The sequence below is a fragment of the Littorina saxatilis genome, unplaced genomic scaffold, assembly GCF_037325665.1.
Source record: "Littorina saxatilis isolate snail1 unplaced genomic scaffold, US_GU_Lsax_2.0 scaffold_661, whole genome shotgun sequence".
In the NCBI taxonomy this organism is placed as follows: Eukaryota; Metazoa; Mollusca; class Gastropoda; order Littorinimorpha; family Littorinidae; genus Littorina; species Littorina saxatilis.
Genome location: NW_027127147.1, coordinates 59,819 through 73,686, shown reverse-complemented (window position 1 = coordinate 73,686; position 13,868 = coordinate 59,819). Strand labels below are relative to the sequence as shown.

The 13,868-nt window shown below is 44.0% G+C and overlaps 1 protein-coding gene across 1 annotated transcript; it reads left to right on the top strand.

Annotated features, from left to right (window-relative positions):
• Nucleotides 1-5,900: 5,900 nt before the first annotated feature.
• On the top strand, nt 5,901-12,198 carry LOC138955612 (uncharacterized; the record flags this gene model as incomplete). Its single annotated transcript, XM_070327180.1, has 3 exons — nt 5,901-6,093; nt 6,730-7,215; nt 8,713-12,198. Coding segments are annotated over exons 1-3 (4,165 nt in total), but the record flags the coding sequence as incomplete, so codon positions are not given.
• Nucleotides 12,199-13,868: the final 1,670 nt, after the last annotated feature.

Below are 13,868 nucleotides of genomic sequence, written 5' to 3'. Positions count from 1 at the left end.
CACTAGTGACAGAATGATCTTCACCTGCAGCGTGATCTTCACTTGTCACGCTTTGTTTCTGTTCATTGTGATATGGCTGTAACATCGTTCTGATTTCTGAATTCAGTTCTTCACCCTTTCCAAGCGGCTGGGTGTCACTAGCAATAATGATTTCATTGTTATAATTTGTTATTGTTCCAATCTGCAGCTGGAGATCAGAAGGTAACATGTAAAGGCCGTTACCAACAGCAAAGTCAACTTTTGATCTTGCATAACGGAGAGAGTCTTGATACCTTTTGATGCTGGAAGGCAGATCAACTGCAGAGTTTATGACATCTTCTAAATTTGATAACAACTGTTTCTGTGCACCAAACCCTGTGCTTGTTCTCATTATGTTTGATCGTGTCTGTGCCTGCGAGCCTAGCAAGCACCACGCATATGTTCGGATAGATTCATTGATCCTTTCAACACCTGATCCAGTGAAACCTTTGCCGGTGTCTAATATAAAAGTAGTCCATGCATTGTGGTGCTCTTGTTCTATTGATCCTAACTGTACCTGCACATTTGAAGAAAAAGATGTATGACCTGGCCAGTAATCAAAATTATACCTCCTGTGGACACCCCATAAATATAGTGTTCCCATGCCATGGTTTTTGTCTTGCTTTTGCCTAAAGTCGGTCTTAAAATCTATATTGAATTCATTGCAGAGACGCTCATACACTTTCATGTTTATCCTATTGTTGAATGGGTTCCAGCTCTTTTCATGCGGCATTGGTGCCTGAAGTTCAGACAAGATTCTCCTGCACTGATAGTAAACGTGAAATGTGTACACACACTTTGTCAGTAAGTTTGAATTATTCATGTGGTCTGCATAGGACACTCCACATCCTGTGGTTGCACAGAATATTGCAAAGTTTAACTGATTCTGATAGAACTGAATTGGGTGAGAGTTCCACATCTTTGGAACACTATCATTTTTGATTGGGGGATTTAGGTAAGAATGGAATGGGTCAGGCACTTTAACGCGAATGGATTCTGTTTCTGTTACAGCAAAGTCCAACTCATGGAAAGAAATAGTCTTTGGATTGTAATATGGTCCAGTTTTGTATTTAACGTCTTTGTTGAATTTATACTGAATCATTTTTGTTGTTGAATAAAAAATGTTTATCACACTAACAAATGTGAAGACTAGTGTGCCAGTTAAACTTGCAAACCCTATCAACAATCAAAATGGAGGAATGAAAGTTGCACTGCATGAAATTATGTACAAGGTTACTTGGTATAATATCAGTAAAAAAAAGAATAACAACTGGGTAAGAATTAATGGTAAAACACATTCTGTAGAAGATGGTTACTATGACTTCTGCACTTTAGAGAAAGAATTGTTTGCTCCAGTAGGTATTACAGCGAGTTTAAATCATGCAAGTCTCATTGCTACTCTTACTATGCCCAAAACTAGAGAAGTAAACGTTGAGTTTCCAACCAAACTCCTTGATATGCTTGGAATTACAAAAATATACAAGGGAACACGTCCCATTGACATGGATGTTAACAGTGTACTGTTTGTTCACATGAGAGAGCTTAACACATCCTATAATCTGTTTAATGATCAGCGTTCTGATCTGCTTAGGATTCTTCCACCGAGTGATGCCTCTTTTTGTAAAATGCACGTGCCAACATTTAAGACACTTCAGTTCAAGGACTTGGAGGAAGGGTGTCATGAATTCCTACACATTGATCTGAAAAATCAAAGTGGACAACCAGTTGATTGTTTGTTTAACATTACATTGGAAATAGTTCCATAAAATATTGAGTATTAAAATGTCGAGTGGACCTACAATAGCTTATCCTGTTGCATGTTCAACTATAGAGTTGAAAGATTTAGCAGACGCTATCGACTTTGAGAGCAATGCTGAAGTTGGTGCAGTGTATGCATTCGAGTTTACAGACACTGGTCATTACAAGAGAAAGGAAATCGACGATGAAAAGAAACCAAGATTTCTCAAACTAGGTCAAATCCGTGATGTTAATGTACCTGATCCAATTGTCGATGACACATTCTACATGTGGAAACATCAGAATAAAAAATGGGTACTTAGTCCTGTTATGAAAAAGATTGACTGGGAAATGAAGTTTGAACTTGTGAGTCCATACACTCTTGTTGGAAAAGACGACACATTCCGTAAGTCAATCAATGCTGGACCACTAATTGTTAGCCTTGTTCCTGCGATTAACAGCAGGGGAGAAGTTGCAGTTAAACCTTTCCATAAGAACAACTATCTCATTCACAGAAAACAAAGTGTTGAAAAGGACGCTGACACCATTGTCGATTTTATACCCAAGCTTCCAATAGGGCAGAATGCAACTATGATATTTGATATAGTTGTCAGGAAAAGGGAAGAAACCACAAACACTGTTCTAATGAGAGGAATAAATCTCAACTGGAGACCATTAAATGTTGAAGAAGTCAGAGTATTTATTGCTGTTCAAAAGGATTCTAACACAATAAAAAAACAGACGTCAAACCAAAATGTTGTTGTTAACGCAGATATAAATAATTTAACAGAAATAAGAAGTATTAATCTTACTTATCTTGATTTGATTGCTTTCTACTATACAGATAAGGTGTTAAGCAATGAACAGCTTCAAAGCTTAGCAGAAACACTGGCCAGTGAGAATTAAGATAAATATTTTATATTTTGCATTAAAAAGATGACTAGCAGTGTGAAGCTTTATCCTAATATTGATGAAAGTGCAGCAGAAAGTCAACAATTCAGACTGGCACACATTAGTAATATACAAAAACAACTAGAAGATGAATTAGAAAAATATTCTCGCGCTAGACGTAAGTACTCAACAACTTACAACAGCCTTTCTAATGCCAGCACTGGTTCTACTATCCTTGCATCAGCTGCAGGTGTAACGGGAACAATTCTGTTAGCTACCGGAGTAGGGACTCCAGTTTCTCTAATCCTAGGTGGTGTCGCAGCAGCAGTTGGTGGTTTATCATTTATAGCATCAGCTATAATGAAAAAAATTGTGAAAAAGCTTGAAAAACACGAATCCATTTCCACTCTTGCATCATCAAAATTGTCTAGCCTAAAACTGTCTATCAGTAAAGCACTTGAAGATTCAAAAGTTTCTGACGAAGAATTCAAACAGATACAAACAGACTTTGATGACTACAAAAGTAAGAAAGCAAGTATTCAAACAAAAACACGAGCTGAATATAACAAGCCAATCGATATAGAAGATCTGAAAAAGCAGTTTTTAAAAAAGGGGATTCAAATAGGACGGGAAGAAAAAGTAAAAATAGAATCACTTGTAAAGAGTTAACTATTCGTTTAGACAGTCACATTGCATGTATCAGATATAATTCTAACAGTGAAAGAACACATGAAGTAAAGTTTGTAAATGAGAGAGCGTATTGAGCTTAAGAATGTTGTATAAGAGAAAGGGAGAATGTACGTTCTGGGTTACTGATTCCGACAGACCCGGCATTGGTTCAAAACAACCTTACTTTACTGTATTTTTTTTGTGTATGGATTTATGCAGTATTTTTCTGATTTTGTCGCATGTTTCATTTTAGTAAAAGTTTAGTCCAGAAGCCTATTTTGCGTTAATATTTAGGGTCTGTCGGAATCGGTGAGCCAGAACGTACATTCTCCCTTTCTCTCACCGTGAGATTCACGTGCTATTTTCCGTGTTTTGATTTTGAGGTGAGCCCTGCGAATCTGCGTTGCAAGTTTTAGAATACGTGTGACTCACGTGTTTTTAGCTTTGTGATGTCAGCTAGTTCCTTGATGTTCTTTCTGTTAAATATACCGTTTTAAGTTTTGGGCATGCACGGAGTGCGTGATCGGTTACTGATTGGTTGTAAAATAGTAGTTTCACCCGATTCTGTCTTAGGAATGTTGTTGGTTGGTCAATCCGGTGACCTTTGACTTTTGAATAACTATTCCATGTTAGGTTTTTGTTTCCATAAATACCGCTGCTTGACTCCTGTCTCGTCAGTCGATCTGAGGGTTTTAGGAAGCGTTTGGTTTTGATGTAAACGTATGAAGGTTATCAAGTGAACCAACGGAGCGTTTCTTATGTTTTAACGTCAACGTAATGTTCTTGGAGACAGTTGTTTCTCAAGTGTGAATCGTTTTGTGCCCTTCGTTTGTGAGGCAACACGTTTTTGGTACTGCTGGTCAACCCACACAGCGCATAAGGTAATTTTGTTGTTACTTGTTTGTGTTGTGTTTTGGTCGCCATTTTGTAATGACTTTGTGAGTTGTTTATGTATAACGTGAGTTGAAAGTCTGACTTGTTGTAGTGTTTCTTTATTGTGTGTTCAACTGTTCTAGTGTTGTGAACGTACAGCAATGTTTTGTAGACGCTAGAAAGTCGCTAATGTTTATAATGATAACTTGTGTTTTCTGTGGTTAACGAAGTTCGAAGTGAAACGTTTTCTCCGACTTTTTCAGCCTTACGTTAAAAGAATTTAGGTAAAAGAAGCTTGCGGTCTGTGGTGATCGTTTGTAAACGGGCTTATTTCTTGTAACGTTATTGAGGGAAAGTGGATGAGTAAATATCTTGTTTGTGACTTTGATTAACGCAGGAACGTTGTCGTTAGACTTTTTTGGTATGACAGTTTGCTTTGTATTCCTGGCCTGATGAGTCAACGTTTTGTATTTTTCTGAAACTAGCCATTTTGGTTTTAAACGTATGTATGCTAAGTTTCTTGAGTATTCTTAGTGCTTATGGTATTGTTGAACGTACGGAACGTAATTCTTTATTGTTGTTGAACGTACAGAACGTAACTCTTTATTGTTGTTGAAGGACTAACCAACGAGTGTTTGGTAATTGTAACTTTCTTGTCTGTTTGTCTTCTCCTGTCTTGTGATTGTTTATTTTTCTTGTTTTTACTTCTCGTGTCTTGTTAATGCATTTGATACTTTTGCCATGTCTAATAATTTGTTTTCTTTTCTCTTTTTCTTTCTGTTCATAAGTTTTTTACCGCATTACGTGGTACTGTAACTATATATCTATACATTACTGATCCCTAGTGTCAGTTGTAAAATAATAAACCAGTACTTTTGCGCGTTATCGCTTGTAACCTGTGTTTGTCATTTCGTATGAACAATATGTAGTACCAGCCTCGCTCACGAAGGCGCGCACAGTAAAAAACTTAGCTGCTGACGCCCAGTGAAAGAACGTTAGCTAAAGTAAAAAACTTAGCTGCTGACGCCCAGTGAAAGAACGTTAGCTAAAGTAAACAAACTTAGCTGCTGACGCCCAGTAAAGAACTTTTGTTATTGACGCTCAATGAACGTAAACGTAGCTGTTGATAACCAGCAAAAGACTTTATTGTTACCTGTCACTGTGTTAGTGAACCATAGTTTGACATAGATCAACTTGTCGGTTAGAGATCTTCCTACTCCGTATCCGGCGCATTTTTTGTGACTTTTGTGTATTATCCCAAACGACCCTCAGATCGATTCATTTTACTTTTTAAACAGATAAACCTTATGTAGGTTTTTAGTGCTTTTGAATAAGCGGACATTGTAATGGAGGAGATTCCAGCAGATAAACCATTGGAAGCTTCAGGTTATGACATTAACGGCGATGAAGATGAACATTCTCAAAGGCCTAGGCGTGACATTAAGCCTACTGAAAAAGGTAGAGATTACCAGATTGAGATCAAAACTAGAAACTTTGCAAGACAACGAACATTCTTGGAACGAGCAATCGGTGAGGTAGTAACAGAGCTTAACCAAGAAACTCCTAATCAAGAGTCGTTAACCAGTCAGAAACAAATTGTTTTGAGCATGTACAAGGATCTTGGTGACATAGAGAAAGGTCTTCGTAGTATTGGTAGCGGTGAAACCATTCAGGAAAGTTGGGATGATGTTCAGAGAACAGTTCAGAACATTATGTTTGACATTGATCGAGCTCTTGACAGACAATCGACTAGCGTGCAGGTGACTAAGAAGCCTACTTCCAGGCATAGCAGTGTAACACCTAGCGTTGGGTCATCCACCCACAAGTCAGCCAGTGTTAAGACTGCCAGCCATAAAGCAGCTAGCATTACGTCAGCCATCCACAAGTCAGCTAGCCACAAGTCAGGTATCAGGAGATCAGGTAGCCAAGTAGCTTCTCGCGCCGAGTCTCTCCGCTCTAAAAGTGTTAGCTCTGAAGACACTAAATTGGCTCTTAAATTAGAGGCTGCATCCCTGGCCATAAAAGTGGAAGGTGACGCAATAAAGGAAGCTCAGTTTAGTGAACTGGATCTCTTACAACAACAATATGCTGAGAGAACAGCAGCTAGGCAGACTGAGGAAGCTGAGAGAAATGCAGCTAGGCAGATTGAAGACGCAGCTAGGCAGGCTAAGGAAGCTGAGAGAACAGCAGCTAGACAGGCCGAAGACGCAGCTGAAGCAGCTCTTGAAGATATTAAACAGAAAAAGGCTTTGAGACAAATTCAGTCCACCGAATTGAAAATTAGCTTAAGAGAACAACAAGCTATGTTACAAGTATTGGAACAAGGTGAATCCGTTCAGCAGGATCTCCCTGATCTACCGTCAGTTGATTTGTTGAACACTAGGTTCCACCCTCGTCCTTTCGTTCCCTTGTATAGTCTTGTAGCCCCTCCTCTAAACAATGAACAAACAGCGATAGGAATAGGGACAGGTGCTGCCGTCATTGCTGACCAAGGGACACACCAGCCAGCCTTGGACGCCGCGTCTGTTCCTGTCTGCCAAGCTGCCGTCATTGCTGATCAAGGGACACACCAGCCAGCCTTGGACGTCACGTCTGTTCCTGTCTGCAACGCCGCCAGCACCCGTGACATCTCTACTGTCAACGCTGCTGTCACCAACTTCGTCGCAGGAACCACAACGACTGAGCCACGACAGCACGCGTTACCTGTCGTGGACCTCGTCGTTGGAGTCAGCGCCTCTACAAGCGCCGCTACTACCAACAACGCCACCTATGAGGCGTACGGACCTCAACGTAGAGAGGATGTCAACGCCCCCCATCACGCCGGAACGAGCGCTCCTTTCGTCCGTCAGGAGCCCTTCACACCCAACTACACGACGGCTGCAACTACATCCTCCATGCGGCCTACAGCGCTGCTGACCACACTGCAGCACCCTCTCGGTGCGTACGCTGGTCAGCCGCCTCTGCACAACGTTGGACACTCAACGACAAGCGTCACAGGCTCTCGCCCGCCTGATCTCGACCACACAGGTTGGTCCTATCACCTACCAGAGACAAGGGAAGGTGATGAGACGCAAGAACGACACACCTACTTCCCAGAAGAACGTCACCAACGCATGGACCACAGACGTTTTCAAGTTACCCCACCCTGTTTCCCCTATGATACCCACCTACATCCCAAACCAGAGCCTTTCGTGCCCACATTCCTGGACCCACATCAGACCACCCCCAAAGTTATTTGGGGAAACGAAAATGCAAGGCCCCCTGCGTACATGAACTTTGACAAGGAATGTCATGCAGATCGTCCATTTGTCTCCTACCCCCCGTCTGCGTACTACCAACGTCCACTTGCTACTCCTGCCAAGCAGGACACTCCTATGGACTCTCTCGCCAAAACCCTATCAGACGCTCTGATGATCAACCGTTTGCCGATGCAGGAGCCGTGCATTTTTGTTGGTGACCCTCTCCAATATCCAATTTGGAGGTCGTCGTTTTCGTTCCTCATCGAGAGACAGAACATAACCAGCAGTGAGAAGTTATTGTATCTGCAACGGTACATCGGAGGTCAAGCAAAGGAGGCCGTGACCGGCTTCTTTCTGCTGAGAGAAGGTGATGCCTACGAGAGAGCCATGGAAGTGCTGGAAAATCGGTTCGGCAACTCATACGTCGTTTCGCAAGCTTTCCGGACCAAGCTGGACGAATGGACCCCAGTCAAAAGCAAGGATCCCAAGGGACTCAGAAGTCTGGCCGATTTCTTGCAGCAATGTTCCGTTGCTGCCCAGGAAGTTGGTGGACTGAGCATCCTGGATGATGCCCAGTACCTACGGAAGATCGTCGGAAAGCTCCCAGACTGGATGAGTCACAGATGGTCTAGAACAGTTGCTCGAACTAAGGTTGAAAAGAAGAGGTATCCTCTGTTCAATGAACTCGTGTCGTTCGTTACTCTCGAAGCAGACATTTCTAACGACCCTGTTTTCGGCTTGACAAGTGCATCGGGGACACCAAGAAAGTTCACAACGAACTTGTCAACCCTGACAGAGGATGTCACCGCATGTCTGCACTGTCAACTTCCGGACCATGACGCTGGGACATGTAAGGAACTCATAGAGAAGCCTCTGGTTGAGATACGAGATTTTCTGTTCAAGAACCGTATCTGCTACGGATGTCTCAGAAGTAAGGATCACCAGAGCCGTCAATGTATGCAGAAACAGACGTGCAAGAAGTGCAAGAAGGCTCATCCTACTTGTCTTCATGATGACAATTTCAAGTATCAGAACAGTATGAGTGAAACCAAAGGGGCGAGTGAACACAAGAACAATTACCGTACCTCTGCTGCTGACGTTCAAGAGCCACTGTCATCGTCGACCCCTACAGTGTCTGCTCTTAAGGCCAGCGAGGAAAACAGCATCGGTTTCACGTCTATGATCGTTCCCGTTCTCGTTTCCAGTGACTCTAACCCCAACGTAGAAGTGCTGACGTACGCACTACTGGACACTATGTCCAACGCCACTTTTGTAGTGCAGTCAGTGGCTGAAGAAGTTAAAGCCAAATCGCAGCCGACTACACTCAGGGTCTCCACACTGACTGAGGACAATGCTGTGGTCTCCGGCAGGAAGTACTCTGGATTGCGTGTCCGCTCTCCTACCTCCAGTGAGTTTGTCAGGCTCCCTTCTGCCATCTCACGACCTTACCTGTCCGTTGACCCCACGCAAATCCCCACCTCAGAGACTGTCAAAGTTTACCCACATCTTCAACACCTGTCCCCAAAACTGCCCCCCTTGTACCCTGATTGCGAAGCAGGCCTCCTCATCGGCTATGACTGCGCTGAAGCCCTCATGCCCCTAAACGTTGTCCAAGGACTGCCATTTGCAGTAGAGACTAAGTTAGGTTGGAGCATCGTCGGCAAGTCACCGCATTCCGTCGCCTTTGATGGTGTAGGCTCGTCCATGCACGTAGTCGTTAAGCCAGGATCAAGACAAGAAGAAAGTGCAGCTCACGTCTACAAAATACAGGTGGATGAGGTATCGTGTACTGACCTACTACACGTTATGGAGAGAGACTTTGCTGATAGTGACACAGGATCCATGTCTCAAGATGATTTGAAGTTCATGAAGATCGTGAAGGAGAACGTGAAGGTCAACGAAGCTGGTCACTACGAGATGCCTCTGCCTTTTCGGCCAGAACAACCGTCTCTTCCTGACAACAGAGGTGCCGCAGTCAAGCGTCTCATGGGACTGAAACGCCAGTTTGAGAAGAAGCCTGGGTACCGTGAAGACTATATCAAGTTCATGAACGTGATTTTGGAGCGAGGTGACGCTGAACTGATTCCCAAGAACGAAGTCGAGGTCCCTAATCGCTGGTACATCCCACATCACGGCGTGTACAACGACAAGAAGCCAGGAAAGATTCGTGTGGTTTTTGACTGTAGTGCACGTCACCTAGGCACGTCCTTGAACGATCTTCTCCTACAAGGCCCAGACCTAATCAGCTCCCTTTCCGGCGTTCTCTGTCGTTTCCGCAAGGGTCCCATAGCATTTTCCTGTGACGTGGAAAAAATGTACCACCAGTTTCACGTCTCCGAGCCCCATCGAGACTTTCTGCGCTTCCTTTGGTGGAAGGACGGTGATACGAGTGGCCAGCCGCTTGACTACCGCATGAAGGTGCACATCTTCGGAGCTACATCGTCTCCAGGCTGCGCAAACTTCGGCCTCAAGCAGGTGGCAAAGGACAACGCCACAATCAGCGCCAAGGCATCAGCCTTTCTGCAGCGTGACTTTTATGTCGATGATGGACTTCAAGCCAAAGACTCTGTTGAAGAAGCAGCAGATGTGCTCATGAAGGCTAGAGAAATTTGTGAACACGGACAATTGAGGCTGCACAAGATAGTCTCCAACTCAAAGGAACTTTTAGAGTACTTCCCCGACTCTGAAGTTACGTCAACCAAGGCCACAGAACTCGCAGTCCCTTGTAGCACACCAGAAATTGAGCGGACTCTTGGCCTTCACTGGTGCACTGATGATGACACGCTGGGTTTCACTGACAACCCCAGACTGGGTCCCTCGAACAGAAGAGGAGTTCTCTCTACAATTGCATCAGTCTACGACCCCCTTGGTTTTCTGGCCCCCTTTTTGCTGACTGGAAAATTGATCCTCCAGGAACTATGTCGCCAGGAGCTCGGCTGGGACGATCCGCTGCCACCATCGCTTCAAGAACGTTGGGAAGAGTGGCTGAAGGATCTATCCCGACTGGGTTGCGTCAAGGTACCCAGGAACTACTTGCCCACAGACTTTGGCACTGTGAAGAATGTAGAGCTACATCACTTCTCAGACGCGTCTACAGCAGGATACGGCCAGTGTTCGTACCTTCGCTTTGAGAATCATCTAGGCAACATTCACAGTACGCTTGTAGTCGCCAAAGCACGCGTGGCTCCGCTTCGACACGTCACTGTCCCTCGTCTGGAGCTAACGGCAGCAGTACTTTCCGTCAAGATGGCAAGATTTCTTCAAGAAGAACTGGACTTTGAGAGCATTGAACATTTCTTTTGGACTGACTCTATGATTGTACTCGCTTATTTGAAGAACGAGTCCAAGCGTTTTCACGTCTTTGTCGCAAATAGAGTCCAACAAATACGTCAGTTCTCACAGGCCAGTCAGTGGAATCATGTTACTACAAAGGAGAACCCAGCTGATTATGCATCACGGGGATTGTCTGTGAGTGACCTCATGACATCAGAGTGGTTCCATGGTCCCGCGTTCTTGAGCCAGTCCCTTCCGGAATCAGATGACTTTTTCGAGATCCCAGATGACGATGTTGAGGTGAAGGTGTGCAAGGCTACTACCTCTAAAGAAGTGTCTGTCCAGTCGTTTGAGCAGATCGCCCAACGATTTTCCTCCAAGACATCTCTGATAAGAGCCATGGCTGTTTTGGTACGCAAATGCAATGCCATTAAGGGGCACCAGTCGTCTCCCCTTGAAGTGCTTGAAGTCACTGAGAAGAAGTTCATCGTATGTCTTCAGAAAGAACATTTTGAACGCCCAACGCCTTCTTTACGCAACCAACTTCAGGCACTCAACGCTCACAAAGACACTGATGGTATACTGAGAGTATATGGTCGCTCTCAAAATTCATCATCCTCTTCAGCTGACAAGTTTCCCATACTACTACCTCGAGACAGTCACTTCTCTTTCCTGGTGGCTCAGGACTGTCATGCTGCGATAGCCCACCAAGGGAGAATGTTCACGATCAACCAAGTACGAGCCAGCGGTTTCTGGATCATTGGCATTCGTCACGTCGTCTCCTCGTTGGTGCGCCGCTGTGTTCACTGCCGATGGCATCGCTCAGGGCCAGCTGGACAGAAGATGGCCGATCTCCCTCCAGAGCGTCTTGACCCATCCCCACCGTTCACGTACTGTGGCATTGACTGTTTCGGCCCATTTCACGTCAAAGATGGACGTAGGGAGGTGAAAAGGTACGGACTGATCGTGACGTGTTTTGCCTCTAGGGCAATCCACATTGAAACCCTGGATGACATGTCAAGTGATTCCTTCATCAACGCCCTACGCATTGTTGTCTCCATGCGAGGAAACATATCACGCATTTGGTGTGACAAAGGAACGAACTTTGTAGGTGCATGCAACGAGTTCAAACTGGCATGGAAGGAGATGGACTCTGAACGACTGACATCAAAGATGCTGGAAAGCAAATGTGAGTTCAAGTTCAACCCCCCTGCAGCTAGTCACATGGGTGGCGTTTGGGAGCGTCAGATCCGAACGGTACGCAGCATCCTGAATGGTCTTCTCAGAAGATCAGGCCAGCGTCTCACTACTTCATCACTTCGTACGTTCCTATACGAGGTGATGGCCATCGTGAACAGTCGACCACTGTCTGTCGAGTCATTGGAATCGGCAGATGGACCACGCCCTTTGACCCCCAACCACGTCCTCACCATGAAGTCAGGTGCCATCCTTCCGCCCCCTGGTGTGTTTGAAGATCCAGACCTGTACGCCAGGAAACGTTGGCGCTGTGTCCAGCGGATGGCAGACGAATTCTGGCTGCTATGGAAGAGCCAGTACCTTTCACTCTTGCAGAAACGTCGTGTCTGGCAACGTCCCCAGGCAAACGTACAGGTGGGAGATGTTGTTGTCTTGCATGACCAGAACTTGTGCAGATCAGAGTGGTGCATGGCTCGTGTAGTCGAAGTGATGCCGGGATCTGATGGACTGGTCAGACGAGTGAAAGTGCATGTTGGAACAAAGGATCTAGACAATCACGGCCGTCCCACTGGTGATAGTCGCATATTAGAGCGACCTATTCACAAAATGACTGTGTTAGTAGATCGTGAAAATCACAAAGACAAAGCTGTGTAGGCAAACTGAAAGAACATTGAACTTTGGAGTGTTTTTCCAATTTGACAGTTGTAGATTGTTGCGGTTTGTTTTTATACCAGATGATGTAACGGACATTTATGTTTTAAGTGGTGCGTTTTCTTTATGCCGTCGAGTAAATGACCAGTGGCATTTAGTTGAAACGAGATGTGTTGAAACATTGAAAATGATTGAACCGTAATAGTGCTGTGTAAATGTTTTGCAACACAATGATTTTGAGTTGTAAATTGGAAATGTCTAAATCTGCGTTATTCTTCTTTTGATATAAGGAATATGTTTGTACAAAGGTTTTTGAAGTAAATTATATTAATATAATTTCCGGTGGGAGTGTGCATGCCGATGTGGCATGCAGTCACCTACTTTTGTTGTAATTACGTTTGCTCAAGTCATTGCACGATGTAAAAAGAAGTAAACCGTGTTTTTATTGTGGCACCTTGTTGTGACCCGTTTTGTGGAGCGTTAATATTTTTACGTGAAATTCACGTGCTCCTTGTTCAGTTGTTGTGACCTGGTTTTGGTCGGAGCGTCACAAACTGCGTCGTTTAGTTCTAGAACACCGTGAGATTCACGTGCTATTTTCCGTGTTTTGATTTTGAGGTGAGCCCTGCGAATCTGCGTTGCAAGTTTTAGAATACGTGTGACTCACGTGTTTTTAGCTTTGTGATGTCAGCTAGTTCCTTGATGTTCTTTCTGTTAAATATACCGTTTTAAGTTTTGGGCATGCACGGAGTGCGTGATCGGTTACTGATTGGTTGTAAAATAGTAGTTTCACCCGATTCTGTCTTAGGAATGTTGTTGGTTGGTCAATCCGGTGACCTTTGACTTTTGAATAACTATTCCATGTTAGGTTTTTGTTTCCATAAATACCGCTGCTTGACTCCTGTCTCGTCAGTCGATCTGAGGGTTTTAGGAAGCGTTTGGTTTTGATGTAAACGTATGAAGGTTATCAAGTGAACCAACGGAGCGTTTCTTATGTTTTAACGTCAACGTAATGTTCTTGGAGACAGTTGTTTCTCAAGTGTGAATCGTTTTGTGCCCTTCGTTTGTGAGGCAACACGTTTTTGGTACTGCTGGTCAACCCACACAGCGCATAAGGTAATTTTGTTGTTACTTGTTTGTGTTGTGTTTTGGTCGCCATTTTGTAATGACTTTGTGAGTTGTTTATGTATAACGTGAGTTGAAAGTCTGACTTGTTGTAGTGTTTCTTTATTGTGTGTTCAACTGTTCTAGTGTTGTGAACGTACAGCAATGTTTTGTAGACGCTAGAAAGTCGCTAATGTTTATAATGATAACTTGTGT